At 41.0% G+C, this 19126-nt stretch overlaps 1 protein-coding gene across 1 annotated transcript in view; it reads left to right on the top strand.

The window, feature by feature from the left end:
* The window catches only part of LOC122799397 (sodium- and chloride-dependent GABA transporter ine-like), a 372008-nt gene that overhangs the window by 140211 nt on the left and 212671 nt on the right, over nucleotides 1-19126 (top strand). Inside the window, exon 4 of the mRNA XM_044068418.1 lies at nucleotides 13446-13578. Within this exon, the coding sequence (XP_043924353.1) occupies nucleotides 13446-13578 (133 nt within the window). The remainder of the gene's footprint in view (nucleotides 1-13445; nucleotides 13579-19126) is intronic.

The following is a 19126-nucleotide window of genomic DNA, read 5'->3' as shown; positions in this document are numbered from 1 at the left end:
TGAGAACACTGGAAAATATGAAGGTCTCTCCAAACACCATTATATTGGGCGACTTCCAACTACCCAAACATAGACTGGGAGCATTACTCTAGCTCCAACACCCTAGCCCAAAGGTTCCTAGAATTTATAAACTCAAATGCTATGGAACAACTTGTTACCACTCCCACAAGAGGGGAAAACATACTGGACCTGATCATCACCAACATGGGGACTCTATGCACCAGACCAGAAGTGTATCCCTCACTGGTAAGATCAGACCATAAACTAATCTCTCTGGATATTCACATCCCGACTCCACCCCCTGCCCTGAAAACCACAGTGAAAAACTTCTCTAAAGCAAATTTCACACTCCTCAAAACCGAGGTGGAATCCTTCAAAGTCCCCGGGCCTGTGGAAAATACGGCCCAGACCACAGAATCCTTTATAAACGCATTCTATGAACACCTTCAGGAATGCATGGATCATGCAATCCCAAATAAAACCAAGACCCAATCCCCCAAAGGTAGACGTCCTGTCTGGTGGACCCCAGCCATAAACAAACTATACAATAGAAGGAGGAAGCTACTACATGATGGAGCAAAATCCCAAAAAGGGAAGGCATCTCTGATCAGTATTAGCAAAAAACTACGGGAATTCATAAAATCGTCTAAGGCCAGCTTCGAGAGAAAAATTGCACAGGACACTAAGGATAATCACAAGGCTTTCTTTAGTTATGTTAGGAACCTGGTTGGGAATTCCCAGATATGCTCAGAATTAGTCCAAAATGACAAAAATACACCAAACCTACAGACATTGCCAACATCCTAGCTGACAGGTTCAGCACAACCCCCCCCCCCACCAAAAGGGCAAATATCTATCCCAGCAGAGTGCTACCCCCCTGACATCTCAGATGCTCTGGTAAGAGCTGCCCTCTCCAAAGCAAAAAACACAGCATCAATGGGACCAGACGGTGTCCCGGGCTGCGTCCTACATGAACTACAGAATGAACTTGCACCCACCCCACCTAAGCACCATGTTCAGTCATAGCCTCACCTCAGGCTTTGTGCCCACTGAATGGCACACAGCGACGGTTATCCCACTCCACAAAGGGGGAGCCACCACAAACCCCAGGAACTACTGTCCCATTAGCCTAATGAGCCTTGTCTTCAAGGCCATGGAACGTATTATCATGGAACGTATAAACAAAGACATTGGTAATCTTCAAACTCTGGACCCCACCCAGTTCTAGTTTGTAAAAGGCAGATCATGCCTCCTAAACCTGATTGACTTCTTTGAAGCAGTCACCAAAGCTGTAGACGAGGGTAAGGTGGTTAACACAGCCTATCTAGATCTCGCCAAGGCTTTAGACACCATCCCCCACTCTGGAGTTATAAACTAACTAAACTAGGTATAAATCCCTATGTCACAAGATGGGTTGCCAACTGGCTCACTGACAGAACCCACACTGTGAAAGTAGGAAACTCCAAATCCGACTTCAGACCAGTGACACGTGGAGTACCACAGGGTTCAGTCCTGGGTCCTCTCCTGTTTGGTATCTACTTTTCTGAAGTACAGGCTAACACAGAAGATCTTTGGCTAGTGAAGTTTGCAGATGACTGGAAACTAGGAGCCATAACTGAAACTCCTAACGATGTGGACATCCTGCAAAAGGGCCTCACTGAGACAGATGCCTGGTGTCAAAGCCATGGCCTCAAATCGACCTCAGTTTATTTAATGAAAAGTTAAAAGGTTTTAGAAGAGAGTGTGAATTTAAGCGTGTTACAGCCAGTTTGAGGTATCTATAGAGGAATATCAGGAAGCAAATAATACAAACGTAAACCTCCTCATGAAGAGACACAGTTGCCGTGACAAGAGTGACTGCTGTCTTTTTATGCTGGAGTGTCAAAATAGAGTTTCAGGGAAATAAACACACCCCCCCCCCCAATCCATTACAAAACTGCTAAAGAGTAGAAGGCTGAGAAGCAAACTGCTGACAGCTACTTCACTGCTAGTACAAAAGCAAAGAAGCATCGTCGGAGAGTTGCTAAAAAGAAAAGCAAACAAAAGTAGTATGACAAAAACGACAAATTGCTTTGTAATTTACAGACAGGGGATAGACTAAACATCCAGGTACTGAAAAATCTTCGAGAGGTTCAGCCAGTGGTAGGTTGTCCCAGGCAATTCAATGAAGCAAAAATCTTTAATTATACAAGGATCATGTTCACATAACCACATGAGTTTACATGGCATACTGGTTAGACTGTTGGATCTGAAATAATTTGCCCCGATTGTATCCTTCATCATAATCTTAGATTCATAGATGTTCCTAGGCTACTGAGTCTCATGGCCATTCTCTCCTTGCCAGTTCCCTCCCTTAGGCAGCCTCTCCTTTTCCCGGAAGGGCCATACTGGACAAACCTGGAGTAAATTTGTAGATACCTATCCAATCATCTAGCTTATGTTTAAAGTAATACAGATAAACAGGTGGTAACCGTCAGCTATGTTGAAATTAGGCAGCGATAAGACACCGGCTCGGACTGTATAAAATCTTTAATAAACACTTCCAAAAACTTAGATATAACCACGTTAAGCGCTTTCATCTGCTAACATGCAGACATCTTCAGAACAAATAACCTTGTATCTGTACACTCTTTTAAAACTTTTTTGGCGCCAAATATGCGCTTCACAAATTTGGCGCCAAAAAGTTTTTAAAAGAGCGTACTGATACAAGGTTATTTGTTCTGAAGAAGTCTGCATGTTAGCAGCTGAAAGCACTTAACGTGGTTATATCTAAGTTTTTGGAAGTGTTTGTTTATTAAAGATTTTATATAGTCCGAGCTGATGTCTTATCGCTGCCTAATTTCAACATAGCTGACGGTGGTTACCGCCTGTTTATCTGTATTTCTGGTGTTTAGCGTTTGACGTACGAGTATGTTTAAAGTAAGATAGTGAGTCACACTACTAGGGGAAGTTTATTCCTGAGGTTTGGGGGAACTAGGTTATAAACCCATCCTTCCATTCTATTACTTATCTTTTGGTAAAGATTTAGGCCCTTGACTCCAATATTGGTGAAGATATTGGACTTGCAGAGAAACAGGAGGTCCAAGACAGGTACAGTAAGCAAGTGAGATGTCTCCCCTCAAAGGTCTGTAAGACATAGGAAAGTACTAGGCTATCAGCCCTAGGGCCTATACAAGCCTAGCCATAACAATTCCCTGGCTATTGCTTCCCACAAATATTTACTTTCCTGGGCCCCTGTCGAGCAGGGCTACTGATGTGATCCCTGGGGTGAATTTCCTATCTCCCATCCAATTGTCAAGGTTCCTCTTGAAGAGAGCCATTGAGGCGCTCTGCCTGACATGTATGGGCAGCCTATTCCAGAGTATGGTGAGTCTCTGGGTCAGGAACCTTTAGGCCTGTTATCTTATTGGTTAGGAACCTTTGGGGGTCTTTCTAATTATGTTTAATGAGATACATCTCAGAGGCATTGTACTCAATAACTGGCCTGATCAATGCCAAGTACAACTGAGGACTCTAGATCTTGATGATATTCCTTTGGCAATTAGCTGAGATAAATAAAATGATTCCCTGTTAGCCGTTGTTACATGATGGTTAAACAAGAGGGTGTAATCAACTAAAATACCCAACTATATTTTTGTTTTATAGAGGTGTGTTGTGTAGACAGCATGATGAGTGGAGGGTTTGTCCACCAAAAGTGATGCTGCTGTATTTTTTAACATTTCTTTTGACCCCATTTTTAGTACACCAAGAGTTTACTATGGCAGGTTCATTATGGAGGGTTCAGATGTGGTAGGGTCACTTAACAACCCCCATTTTGCAATCATCTGAAAAATTTGTTAGCCAGAGGTTTTGACTCTCTATCAGGAGATCTGATATGTAAATACCAAAAAGAATTCCCAGCACTGAGCTTGAAGCACTGTTTCTCTTCCAGCCAGTTTGCTGCCTATCTTATTTACATATGAGTCAGTTTTAAAAAGTATTTATTTTATATGATACCAGTATAGAGAATGGTGTCAGAGGCATTAGCCAGGTCAAAATACACTGCATGGCCACCATCTACAGCCTCTGTAACCCATTCAAATACATTTACCAGGTTAAATAGACAGCATCTACCCTTCACAAAAATCAAACTGTTGGGAATCAAGTGTAACGAGAGTCTTGATATCACAGTTTGAGGTCAGTACTTCTAAACTGTTTCGATTTTCGCAGACTGTCCAGATTTTGCTTCATATTTTTGGAATGTTCCTCTTAAAATGTGTGGTTTTCTAGCAAATCCTAGAGAAATGAAGTAACTAAATAATGAATGCATTTGAGTTTCAGACGTCTATCCTTCAGAAAAATGTAGGCTAATGCATAACCTGTAATATTAAAGTTCTAAGAGGAATATTTAAAAGCTGTCCCTTCTTTGGGTCGTTCCATTATTTTTGGCTTTGTCCAGATTTCTTGCTCTAAGGGGTTGAGAGTTATGAGGTCAGCTATAATGTTTCATGGCTTTGCAAATGAGGCTTTTACAGGTCTGTATTTACCTAGGTCAGTTGTAAGGCCACCCTTATGGAAGGGTACCACCACTGCTGTGCATCACTCATCAGGGCCAAAACTAATAGCTAAACGTATGTTTGAGGAGTGTGTCTACAAGGGCATGTTTATCACCATTAATCCAGCAACCTGGGATTTTATTAGGTCTTTAGGAGGAAGTACTTTTGGTCTTGGGCAACAATTTCAGTAAATGATCTTTAGAGATAATTAATTGAGTGAGCAAAGGATTCATATATTTTGGGGCTCTGAACAGAAGTTTCAGGGGTGTTGAGTGAAATCGGGTCATCTTCGTTTTAGCCAGTGACTTTGCCCTGTAAGCCCTTTTCAGTTTTTTGATGTAATTAAAAAATACCCTATCACTGCTTTCAACTTCTGAGGCCAAGTTGAGTTCACATTAAAGCTGAAAGATTTGAAAAGTAAGACAGGTATTTTCTGCACTTCATTTAAGCCAGACTGATTTTATGAGGGTTTACAATCAATTGCTTAAGACACCATTGCTTTTTTCCCAGCTACTTGAACTTATGTATTGGCATTTATGTGCTATTACTCACTTCGTATGACTTATTGAAGGAAGTATAGTGCATTTTCTGTGCTCTGATGCTGCAGTCTCTAGACATAAAACAAGGCCTGCTTTGCCACTGAGGTCCAGCAGCTTCAAAGTAAAAATAAGAAAGTGAGGAGGGGGTATAATGGGTATGATTGGTGCATTGAGGATTCCCCGCGTCCACACCCACCTGCAGAAACACAATTTAAGTGCGTTTTATAATGTTTCTTTTGCTCTTAACTTGACAAGCTTGATTTACATGTTTTACCAGTTGTGTACTTGAACTGTTGATTACGACCAATAGTTGTGAAAGAATTATGATATGAGCTTGGATGTTTTAAGGAGTCATAATAGATCTTTTTTATGACTTGGTCAAATTTTTGAAAGCTTATTAGCATCTCTTTTTCAGTTTTTTGATTTTATAATTCCATCACCTTTTTTTAGTTGACCTGAATAGTTGTGTCCTACCAGTATGTATTCATGAATGCAGGAATTAGTAATATCGTAGAACGCATTGATTGTGTCCTGAGTGGATGTATCTGGGTCATTGATGATAGTCATCCTTTTTTCTGAGGTATGTTACTTATTGGATTGTAGTTTCCATTGGCTAAGTGTAGAAAATTTGATGCATTTATAATTTCAATTTGCTTTTAATCTTAGGTCATCCCATGGGGATGGGTAAGGTCAATCTATAACCAAATGGGATAGGTTTCTTTCAAGCACAAAAAAAGGAAGTTTAGGCTCAAAATGGCCCGCAAGGGCAGCTAGCCTAGTACTTATGAACCTAAGAACCTATGAAAGATGATTACATTGTGATTTTTGTTAACTATTGAAAACATATCCACGGTTGGGTAGCAGAAATAGCACTGTTTGGCCAGTATCATATCTAATGTATTGCCAACATTAGTTAGATTTTTGACTGTTTGTTCCAATTTCTTTTGACTGTTATACTCAGTTAATATTTGGGAATATTTATTTGACTTTGGGTCATTCACTCAGTCACTGTGTGGGTTATTAAAATTGCCCACGAATGTTGTACTTTCCTTGATTTTCTTATATCGGTGAGTTTAGTCGGCAAGTTATCATGCTCTGTAGGAGACGTAGATAATTTATGGTGGCTTCCTATAATATTTTAGTGGGGTCTACTTCACAACCACAAAATCCCACTTATCCAACTTTCATATAACCGAGATGACAAAGCCAAAAATCAATAATACCAATGTCCTGGAACACTGACATTTAACTCCAGGTAAGGAACTGCTTGACCACCGTGATGAACTTTGTCCCTTACCCACACGGTAGTATGATCTCTATATTTAGTTGGGGGTGTGAGAAGCCCTCTACATGTGTGGGTTTATTTTGCTTCAGTTTTCATTTGTTTTTCCAGTTGGCCAAGTGGCTACATACCTGGAGTTGAAAGTCGGTGTTCCGGGTGGTCGGTCTTCTGCGTTGTCAGCTTTGTTGTCTTGGTTATATGAAAGTCGGGTAAGTGGGATTTCAGGTTTGTGAAGTAGACCCGTTTAGTGTTGCTGACATTAATTATATGCCTATGGCCGGTTTCTAATAATATGTTTTTCATGGCTTCTGGCTGTTGGGATATGTGATGGTGTCTCAATCTTCACAAGAACACCTATCAGACGTTTGGTATGCTTTTCATATTTTAAATTGTGTTTCAGTAATGGTACATACAATCTCCTTCAAGCAGAGCAAAGCTTCTAAGTCGGGTTGGGGTTTGGTATAAAGGTTAAGATGTTTACTTAAAAGACTCAAGGTACAGGGTTTAATTCTCACCTTTGAAAGGGAAATTGGCTAAACTTAAAATGGCCCGACGAGGACAGCAAGCCTAGTACTTAGCTATGAACCCATGAAGTCACCCAGCTATTGTTAATACATTTTTGTATTTTTCAAAGACACCTTCAACTCTGATGTTTTTATCTTGTATATCGTTCATTTTTTTGTCTTGGAATTTGAAGTGGTTTAGAAAAGACGAAGCAAAGCTTATGTAACTGGGAGCAGTAAATTTACATGTGGACTTATTCTGTATGTCTTTGTCCTCATTGATAGGAGATAGACCTGTCTTTTGTCTTGGCATTATGTAATTCATGCTTTGCTGATTTTAATGCATAATCACAGATATGTACCACCACAAAGAACAAGGGAGCATTTGAATTTTTGCTTTCCTTTCATATGACATCAGTAACTGCTATGCCGTGAATTAGCTGTAGTAGTCGGTGTGTTTTGTGGTTGCATATAGTAAGTCGATTTCATACTATAACTTGCACATTCATTTGTGAGTTGCTAAACAGATAGACTGATCTTTCTTTCCTTTTTTCAGCTGCAGTAACTTGGAGCAGTCCATATTAGGCTAGGATTCGTTTTTCAGATAAAACTAGATTTTGAAGACCTCCTGAGTAGTTAAACACACAGACATACATCTTCACTGGTGATGTGACACCTGATGAGTTCACTTAAAACTTTTAATGTTATTATCAACTTACAAAATAAATCTTCAGTAATCTTACATGTTTGAATGACCCTTATTTCATATTTTAAGTTCTTTTGTAATGTGATGTCTGTATACTATGGAGAAGTGCACAACAAAAGTTTTTTTTTTATTCTGTTGGTCTTCAGTTATGCACTGTAAGGGTATGTGCTTACAGTTATCATGTATTTTTAATTTTTCTTCAGTAGCTGGTTGGACAGATTCCTTTTTCATACTCCTGTTGTGACCTGTTACCCTGTCAACCCTAAATACAGATTTATTCACGCACCGTCTCCCTCCCTCCCTTGTACACTTTCTCTGTTTTTCTTCGTTTCACTTACCCATCTGGTAGTATGTAGACTTTTAAAATGTAATTATTTTATGCAAGTTGTAGCACTGATTAAATATATTTTGTGCTGTAACCTAAGTTCAGGTAATGAGTTTTAGAAATCTCACTTTCATTTTTTAATTATTATCTAAGGATATTTTAGCTCCAAAAGGACTTGTGTGGTATGAAAACTGAAACAGTTTATTAAACAATAATAGAACATTAATTGACCCTCTAAGTACAATACACCAAAATACCTTTATCTGGTTTTTAAAAATATACATACAAGATAAGCAGAAGTTAAAATCTTGTCTAATAATAGCAAATTTCATGAAAATCACCCAATCTAACCAGTCAATTAAAAGCTTAATATTCATTTTTCCTATTGCTTATACTAATGAATGTTTAATATCTTTTGAGAAAAATAAAATGCTTGAATTTAAAAATGACTTGATATACTGGAACCAATTCTTATCCACTAATGGAATTTATTCAGCTAACCATCTAATTACTAGATACAGCCTACATAATAATAACTGGATAGACATACAAACCTGCAGAGAATTTATATATAACAAAACTATATTTTCCTTACAAACCCATGGAGACAGCATACCTAAAACACTAGAACTTGACTAATATCCTAGACAGCACTATTATAATACAGCATAAGACCCTCGATTGTCCCTCAAGAAAAGTGAAATTTACTTTTCCAAGCATGTCTAGAGGTCAGCTTCAGGTGTACTCTCCAGTTCATCTGGTGGAATTGGGCATCCTGAGGCAATGTCACAATTGCCTCATGTATACAGACAACCCTCTCCTCTTACCTCTGGACACAAACACTTGTGAGAGATGCAAATACACAGCCAGACTGGAGGCTAAGCGCTCTCAACCCATGACTGTAACAGACAGTCAAGAGAAGAGACACACTAGCATCACACCACCAGTCACACATGGATCTACAAAACAAGCACCGGCAAAACATACACAAATACACAAAAACATATTTGGAGGCACTAAGTACCAACCTGAAAAGAAAACAGGGCCCTCCAAAGCAGACAAGCAAGCAACCTGCACCTCCAAACACAAGCCAGAAAACACATAATTCACCTCAGCAGTGTGCCTCACGACAGCCCCTAAGGCAAAACACCATACCCAACACGCTAGTAATAGGAGACTCTATAGTAAGGCACACAGATGTTCCACTCACCAGGCTGAACAAGGAGAAGGTTGCTGTCAGCTGCCTGTCGGGTGCTAGGATCCACCACATAACACAAGCACTTAGGTCACTCCAGAACAAGTACAAGTATGACACTGTCATTGTACATGTTGGTGTGAATGATCTAAGACGTACCTCCCTGAACTACATGAAAAGAGACATTGAGGAGCTGTCTGATCATGTAACCCAAGCTGGTATGACCCTGACCCTGAGTAGCATACTACCTTCACCTAGAATGATACCACAATACAAAGACAAAATGATAAATTTCAACAACTGGCTAAGCTTCTGGTGTCATTCTAAGGGGATCCAGTGTCTGTCTGCCTGGGATGACATGATAGACAAGCCTCTTTGTTTCACCAGAGATGGTTTGCACCTGTCACCCCTAGGCTTTCGAATACTGGCCAAGGCTCTTGCTGTACCCATAGTGCCTTTTTTAGGCAAGGGTCAAAGGACAAACCAACCACCGTAACCACCACAGGTAACCACCACAGGTAACCAAAAACTAATGGTAATGCTACTCAATGCCAGAAGTCTCAACTTCAAAATGCACGCACTCAAGACACTCCTCAATATGGAGAAAATAAATGTTTGTGCAGTGACAGAAACCTGGTTCAAGGCTCCAAAGAGCACCCCAGCACTACCAGGTTACAATTCATATCATACCTTCCGGCCTCAGTTACCAGATCGCAGTACAAAGGGCGGAGGTGTATCCATATTCATCAAGGATACCCACATCTCCAGGTTAGTGGTGCAGCATGGTGCCCAGAGATCATCCATGCGCAACTATCAGCAGGCAAAAACCACATTTCAAGTCGTAGCCTGTTATAGATCGCCCACCATGTCCCACGATGCTCACTCAGCATTCCTTGAGGCATTGGAAAATGCTACCCTGGTATAGACTGGGCGAACTACCAAAGTTTTAACTCCTATGCCCAGCGGTTCATAGAATTTATAAATTCAAATGCCCTTGAACAACTGGTGTGTTCTCCCACTAGAAGGGACAACATATTGGATTTAGTCATCACAAATATGGGCGCCCATTGTACCACACCCGTTATCACTCCCTCTCTGGTCAGATCAGATCACAAACTGATAACCGTAGACATCCTCACCCCTCCACCTCCCCCAGTCAAAGAAACCATTGTAAAAAAACCTTTCCAAAGCAAACTTCAAACTACATGCATCAGAATTGGAAAGCTTCACTATTCCCTTGCAGAAGGATAATGATATCCAGGATGCAGAATCCTACACTAATGCACTTTATATACATCTTCAGGATTGCATGGACCATGCTATCCCAAATAAAACCAAGACTCCTTCCTCAAGCAAGGAGAAACCAGTCTGGTGGACTCCGGCTATAAGCAAACCATACAATAAAAGGAGGAGACTTGTACAAAAAAAGGTCAAATCTCAAGTAGAAAAATCATCCCTGATCAGCATTAGTAAGAAATTAAGGGCCCTCGTCAAGTCAACTAAAGCCAATTTCGAAAAGAAAGTTGCCAAGGATAACCATAAGGCCTTCTATGGTTACATCAAAAACCTAAATGGCAATGCTGAAGTCTGTTCTGAGCTAGTACAAAATGGAACAAAATGCACTGACCCCACTGACATTGCCAACATCTAGGCTGACAGGTTCTGTGCAAATCCCCCCCCCCCCCACACACCACCATCTACAGGGTCTATTACTATTCCAGAGGATTGTGTAACTCCAATTATTACTGATACATTGGTTAAGGCTCTATCTAAAGCTAAAAACACGGCCTCCATGGGACCATATGGTGTACCGGGCTATGTCATACGCGAGCTCCAAAATGGATTAGCCCTGCATCTGAATACCCTGTTCAGTCTCAGCCTCTCAACAGGATATGTGCCCATAGAATAGCGCACAGCAACGATGGTTCCGCTGCACAAGGGTGAGCCCACATCCGACCCTGGGAACTATCTACCAATAAGCCTGACCAGTCTGATCTGTAAGGCAATGGAGCGAATCATTATGGAACTCATAAATGGAGAGATTGGAAACCTCCAAACACTTGACCCAACACAGTTTGGCTTCGTCAAGGGCAGATCATGCCTCCTGAACCTGGTGGACGACTTTGAGACTGTTACTAAGGCTAAAGATAAGGGAAAGGAGGTACACATGGCTTACCTTGACCTTGCTAAAGCATTTGACACCATTCCCCATTCGGGTATTATTGATAAACTTACCAACCTGGGCATAAACCCTTAAGTCACAAGATGGCTCGCAAACTGGCTCTCAGACAGATCCCACAAAGTAAGAGTTGTGGGATCTATGTCCGAATCCAGACCAGTAACGAGCGGTGTGCCTCAGGGCTCTGTCCTGGGGCCCCTCCTGTTTGGCATATGCTTCTCAGAAGTACAGGCAAGCACTGAAGGGCTGTGGCTGACCAATTTTGCGGATGACTGCAAACTGGGTACTATAATAGTCTCCGGCCAACATTGATATCCTCCAGAAGGGCCTTAATGAGACTGATGCATGGTGTCAAAGCCATGGTCTCAAGCTAAATGCTAAAAAATGCGTAGTAATCCCCTTTGGAAAAGAGTACCCGCGAACTACCACATAGGAGGTAACCCCCTGAAATCTGAAGAAGTAATAAGGGATCTAGGGACCCAAGTAGATAGTCAGCTTTCCTTTGATAACCATGTTGCCAAGGTGGTTAGAAAATCCTTCTTTGTGACCCATCTGATCACGAAAGGGTTTGCATCAAGATCTAAGGATGTAGTGGTGCCCCTCTACTCTTCCTCATCAGACCCATTATTGAGTACAATGCAGCAATTGGAATGTACCTGGCTAGGCATCTCCAGCAGCTGGAGAGACCACAGAGGTACCTCACTAAGAGGATTACTGGCCTCAAACAGTTGCCCTATGCAGTATGATTGAAAAAACAAAGGCTTTTCTTTGTTGCATGCCGCCTTCACAGAGGCGATCTCTGTCTAACATACAGAGCCATGTCCAACCCAGAACTGTTGAACATGCTCCATCTTGGCAAAACCAAATCTACTCGCTACATGCTCTAGGGATATAAACCTCAGCACAACAATGAATAGAACATGCTGGAGGGGGATAGATTTCCTTCACAAAGACTTCCCTTGCAATGGAACAACGTCCCGATCTACATAAGACAGAGCCCCTCACTATCACTCTTCAAGAGGAACCTTGACGAGTGTATGGGTAACAGAAAGTTCACACCAGGGATCATACCCAACAGCTCTACTAGATAGGGACCCAAGGGTACTAGCTGCTAGATCAAGGGCCTAGGGAACTAACCAAAGGGGTGATGAATACCGCACAACGTGGCTGGGCTAATACATGCCTTTGGGCAGATAGCCCAGTACCTACCTATGAACCTATATAATTGATGGTTCTTTGAAAGGCACCTCATTTGTATCCCTAATATATAAAGTCATTAGATCTGATAATTCCACAAATGCTTCTTTTTGGGAATACTCCACCAAAATAAATAATGGAGAATTTACTACTAAAAACAAGAAATTACTTCTAAAATCAGTACAAAAAACAACAATTTCTCCTTACTGGAAAATATACACGTGGAAATTCCTCCACAGAAGTTGTCATACACCTCAAAGAATTGCAAATATGTACAAAACAAATTATATGAAATGTTGGAGGTGTAAAGCTACAGAAGCTGACTGGTTTCATATGATTGTTGCATGTAATATGTTATCCCAATTTTGGAAGGAATTTGAATGTTTCTGTACGGCCTTATGGAATGATAATTGTGAAATTTCAAGTTCACTCATTTTATTTAATGTACCAGTACCAGAAATCGTACCCAGATCTCAAACACTCCTTATTTGGTCAATACTTGCAGTAGCAAAAAAGGTTGTGACAAAAAACTGGAAAACTAGCTGTCCTATATCTTTCAGAAATTAATTAATTTATTTAGCCAGGACCTTATGTGAAAAAGAAATGTCTAGTTTAAAAATGAATACAAAGAATTTAACACACAAATTAATTGCTTGGGAAAAGTTACAATCATTACTAAAAAAGTATTAGATTATTTCCTGAATGTATATAGAAGTATTTCCTTGTTATGGACTTTGTAAATAATTTGTTTCAGTTTTGAGTGTAAATATGTTATTACTGTTATTATTCTTTTTTAAAAAAAAAACTAAAAAAATTAAAAAAAAAAAAAGCTGAAACAGTGACTCCTAGCATTTCTATTAGCATGTTAAACAGTGATAAATTAATTGTGTGTGTGAACTAGTTATTAATTGTATTAGAAAAGCACATTGGCATACTCTGCATGTCATGATAAAAAGTCAGAATAAAGTAATTATTTTCTTTTAGTCTGAAGGTGCTACAGATGACTGATGGAATTGAACAGATGGGATCAATTCGTTGGGAGCTGCTTGGACTCCTTGTGCTTGCATGGATCCTTGTATACTTATGTATTTTTAAGGGCGTCAGATCAACAGGAAAGGTAAGGAGTTCAAAATGCTGCTTTTTAAGTTATTAAAAACTGACCTACATCTAAATGTATTAAAATGAGTTTTGGAGTAAGCAAGGTGTACAGCACTGAAATGCAAATGACTTCTTAAGGTTCTAAAGTAAATAGTACATGCTGTCTTAACATTATAGAAAAAATGGCAGTTCCACTGTAAAAGAAGGATACATCATATCGTAACTGTAGTGTGGCCATTCTTTTCTAATATATGTAAATAACACTTCAAGATTTTATTTTTATTATTTATTTTACATTTGTTAACCGGGAGAGTCCGACTGGATACAGGTCCATTTTCAGCGGGGCCCGGGGAGAAAAGCTCCAGCAATACATTAACATTTTCAGGCATTACTAATTACATCTTCAGTGTATATTTTAAACAATAAGTTCATAGGTATATACTAGGCTAATGACTGTTCAACCCAACCCAGATGCGTCCCCTTGTAAAATGTGGGAGGTTGCTAAAAATTATGTTGGGGGGGTTGTATCAATAAGGGAATGTTTACTACTGGCCTCTGCTTATAAGAGATATGGCAGCTAGCCCATGGATAAATTTATGATTCCCGATCCACTGTTAGTAAGGCAATGTTTACTGTCAGCTTCTGTCTCTAAGAGACATGAGGGTCAGGTACCCTTGCAGAAGGTGGAGTCAAGACCTGGCCCTTTTTACTATGTTTTGTCCAGGGAAGCATCCACAGCAAACAGAGGTGCAGACAAAGCTCCTAAAGTAAGAATCTGGGCACATGTCTGGCACTGATTTTTTTTTTACATGTACGTTGGTACAAATTTATACTCAGCATGGTGTTCCAAATGACCCTCAACCACTTTTAGCATTAAATGCCAGAGGAGGTACATCAGACGGTTGTGCGAACAGGTGCTTTTGACTTTAGTTAGACCTTAACAGAGAGTTTGTTGGGAAAAGGATGGTGAGATGGGTGGTGAAAATAGTTATCGGGAAGAAAGGAAAAAGAGAATGATCATCCAAAGAGAGTAGTTCAGAGAAATATAAGAGTGGAGTTGTATGCCATAGGGCTTAGTTATGGGGTAGGCTCTGTCTAATATGTCTGCCTGTTGTCTGCAGGTTCCTGATAAAACCAGTCTAAGTGCCATAGAAAATACTGGGAATATCCTGCCTGAAAAGCGATTTAGTGATATATAAAATGAGCAGACACGTAGGATATGAGATTCAATGTAGAAAATTTCAGGATGACCTAATATGGGAACAGAACTGAATGATGAAATGATTAGTATGTACCTGAAAAAACCCAGGGCAGTTTAGGGACCACCCCTAAAATGTGTACTCAAAAGTGTTGTAAGAAGGTTTTGGTGAAAGCCAATAACAGAATGATGTGATTTCCTTGAAAGTGGAACCATAGGACACTAAAGCTAGTCTACAGGGCCATGTTTCTGTCACACCTTGAATATTGTGAGCAGTTATTGAGGCCATTGAGGTAGAAGGACTGGTCTGATGGGGAAGGTGCAGAATAAACTCCTGCTGACCATTTGGCTAATTAACTGGTTTGCACTAGTAACCTCTTGAACAACTGAGTAACAGGTACTTTAATCAAAATCACTTAAACATTTTAGAATTATGTTCTAAGTTTAAGGATTTGCTATTCCAAATGTCATTAGCAGCAGTTTTTGTTCATTTTTAAATCACATAAGTTGAAAGTGAAGTCATCTGAAGTCATCTGTACTAGGTATAAAAATCATGGCATGTGTATAATTTTGATAGTATGATATCAATATAGATTGATTGAAAGTTAATATTTGCAAGATCTAATTTTTTAGTCCTGTAATAGAATTTAGACAGATGCCTTGCTATGAGAATTGCCTACAACTCAGCTGATGGTATGATTTGAGGGTTCCACTTCATATAAGCTCATAACATCTAAATTCAAAACAGCAAGAGCAAATGATCGAAAATCCAAAACATCTAAAACTCATAACATCAAATCTCAAAACATTGAAAACTACAAAGCAACTATAAATGACATCCCACATAATGTTTACTATGTTTATGCAGGGGGGCAAGCCCCCCTGCATCCCCACGCCCTCCGTTAATTAAATATACCAACTCCGAGGTCGCACTACAGTGGGGTTAGGAAATTAACTTTTTCCCCCACTGTAGTGCGACCTCAGAGTTGGTATATTTAATTTACGGGGGGTGTGGGGGATGGAGCCCCCCACATGGGGGGTGCAGGGGAGCTTGCCCCCCTGCATAAACATAGTAAAACCTCTGTGGGATGTTATTTATAGTTGCTTTGTAGTTTTCAATGTTTTGAGACTCTATTTTTATGAGTCTTAGATGTTTTGGGTTTTAGATGTTGTGGTTTAGATGTTATGAATTTAGATGTTACGGGTTGTTATTGTTTTCAAGTGGAACCAATTTGAGCAGAAAGCATACCTCTCAACCTGGAAACATCAAAATCTGGACAAAGCCCCATGAAAAGTAGGTACAACTGGCCAAAAATCGGGACACTGATTAACATAAAATTTGCATACATAATTGTGTAACCCTGTCCACGCCAATGGAACTGTGGGATCCCAACATGAAGATTTAAGTCGCTTGTTGTGTCTTTCGGCTTTTCCCGGTTAGGGGTCGCCACAGCGGAACTCTGGTCCGCTAATGATTGGCAGTAGATTTTTACGTGCCGAGTTGCCAGCTGACGCACAACCTTCAACGAAGCTATGCCCATTCACGCATGTCTCCACACAGAAGACGCTCTAACTGAGAATCGAACAGGACAGCGTCTTATTGTGAGGCGACAATGCTACCGCAGCACCACGACACTTAAATTTCAGACTTCATAGCCCTCAGAAAATACATGATAATGCAAGATCTGTTGTTCTAGCAACTATCTGAGTTTACAGGAGCAATATTAAAAACATGTCCCTATTTTTGGGCCTTTGTCCCACCATTATTTTTGGATTTGTCCAGAGTTCTTGCACTGAGAGGCTAAAAAGTATGCATGCAAGGCGTTGGAAGATGTGTAGTTGGAATAAAAGGCAAGACATTAATGGGTCTTTGCAGGAGGCAAGTTTGTTCAGTTTCACACAAAATCCATATCCATTTAAAATCTGTTTGCGCATGCCCATGGCCAGATTAATCCTAGCAATTAATAAGATTGGAACACATCAAAAAATAAAGTCTCCACAGAACTATATGCTATTCAGTGCCAGTATTAATAATGTGAAAATTCTAACCACTCCCCATGTCAGAGTATTTGAACATCACCTCCCCAAATAAACTGCAGATTGGGTCTAAATCTATGTAACAAATCGATATTATCCCATCCTACCAGCTTTTTAGCAGTTCCAAGTCCCATTAAGTATGTTAAAGGCTAGTTGAGAAACACTAGGTTTTATTCTATGGCTGTGGAGTGAGGGCTTATGTACGAGCCATTAAAAAAAAAAAAATACTGCCAAAGCTAATTCCTCACAAGCCACATTCTTAATTAGTGCTACGGCTGTACATGTCCATGGTGTGCCACATTCAGCATAACCTGCAGCCGTCCTGGTGCATTAACAGTACTTAACTGCAGATCAGAGAATTCAGTCTTCGAGAATCTGGCACTGGCTATTCATGCATGCAATAGGAGATTAAGCTATGCTACATACTCCGTATGTAAACTGTGGGCAAAGAAATGGTACAAGCATTTACATTACCTTCTTTAAATGTCAGCACTCAGCATGTTACCATGACTCTGCAATTCTCTGGGTTATACAATGTGAAAAAGGGATGGGCATTGGGCAATACAAAATAGGGAATAACGTTTGGTCCTAAAGTTAAGTTTCCACAGCATAGAAAACTTTGCAAACATCTCTGACAAATGGACACAGATCAGTCGCTGTTGAAGTGAGCTTGTTCAGGATTCATTTTTCACCTCTGTGTACAGTATGCAGTGAGCTACAGATAGCAGTGTGCAATGATGTCCTTCAAGGATGCATCTGCAGTCCTTACATATGGGTTGTCCTGCCTCAGGTAGCCCTTCGGTCGGCCGGATTCCAAAGTCTGGGTCCGGCGTCGACTGATGTCGCCCTTTCCCCGACGTCGGAGCGCCTGGGGTATAAGAGTCAGCCGACGCCATTTTCCTCAGTCAAGCAGAAGCAGTTCGCAAGTGCCGGTCTGCCAGCTCCTGTAAATTCAGCTACCGAAGACTTCAAAAAGCTAAGTACCCCGTTGGGGACTCTTCCTTGCCTCAGCCGATGTCAGATCAAACGCTTAAAGTTAATAATTGCTTGACTTGTGGGAAACAAATACCTCATAAGGATTTGCCTCCCTTGCCTAGGCCCAGACCACGACGTCTTGGCCTGTACTGCCTGTGCCTCCTTTAATCGACGCACTCTTGGGCGTCGGTCGGAGTTTGCAGAGGAATTTTTTGGGGCTAGTTTCTCTTATAAAATGCCGTCGGAAACTCCGACTTCTCATTTAACCAAAAAAACGGGACGACAAGGACTGACCCACGTGGACCGTGATTTCGGCTGAAACCATGCCTAGGCCTACCGCGAGTGTCTCGGTCTTGGCTGAAACCGAGTCCTTGGTACTTCGACCGTGGAAACGGTACAACCGACAGCCTCGGCCCCAGAGGCTTCTTCTGAGTCTGTTATGGATTTACCCTCGGAAGCCAGGGTTCAGGAAACTACCGACACCATTCCCTTAGATAAGACTACCCCAGCACGTGGAGCAGCCAGGCCCCCTGCATCCATGTCCATTAAAGCATTCACTAGGGCAAAAGCTGCTAAGCAACAAAAAACTCTGCCTCCCAAGACTATTTCTCAGGGATCCACTACAGGTTCACAGATACTAAGTTTGGCTGAGGATCTTATTTCCTTAATCAGGGGATCCCAGTCTCATCCGGACAGGGGCTCTCAACCCCTTCTAGACAAAAGGCCCAGGGCTGAGCCCGCTGATCCTCAGTCCTCTGAGGCCTCTGATGGCTCAGCTCTATCAGATCACCAGGAGGAGGCCTTCACGGCCTACGAGGATTCTGATGCAGAGGAATCCGTTCCCTCTGCCTCCCCTCCCCAAGAGCTGTTCTTTGGGGAGACCCTTCACTCCATGAGAGAGCATTTCCAATGGCAGGGCCAGGAATTCTCCGATTCCAGGAAGAGATTAAGGACTTTTCTTCATTTACCTCAGCATAGAACTTTGGCTATTCCTCCTGTTTTAAGTGTCATTGATGATATTTATTCTGAGTCTAGCACTACACCTGACACCCTTCCTCAGGCTCCTGTTAAACCCGATAGGTACTACAGGGTACCGGACTCGCATCATTTCCTTTACAAGGCCCACTCTGCTGACCCAGAAACTATTTCCCAGGGTCCTAAAGGGGTTGCAGCTGCCACTACTAAAAATCCACTCCCCTCTGAAAGGGAGTCCAGGGCTTTAGAGAGATGGGGTAAAAAAGTGTATACTTCTTCCACTCTGTCTATGAGTGCTTTAAATTGTCAATGTCATATGATACAGTACCAAGAGTATTTGTTGGATGAATTGCAGAAAAAGCTGTCTTCTCCTGAACCCCTA

This window comes from Protopterus annectens, chromosome 4.part0, assembly GCF_019279795.1.
Source record: "Protopterus annectens isolate FY-2018-M chromosome 4.part0, PAN1.0, whole genome shotgun sequence".
Taxonomy (NCBI): domain Eukaryota; kingdom Metazoa; phylum Chordata; order Ceratodontiformes; family Protopteridae; genus Protopterus; species Protopterus annectens.
This window is presented reverse-complemented; position numbering and strand designations above follow the sequence as displayed.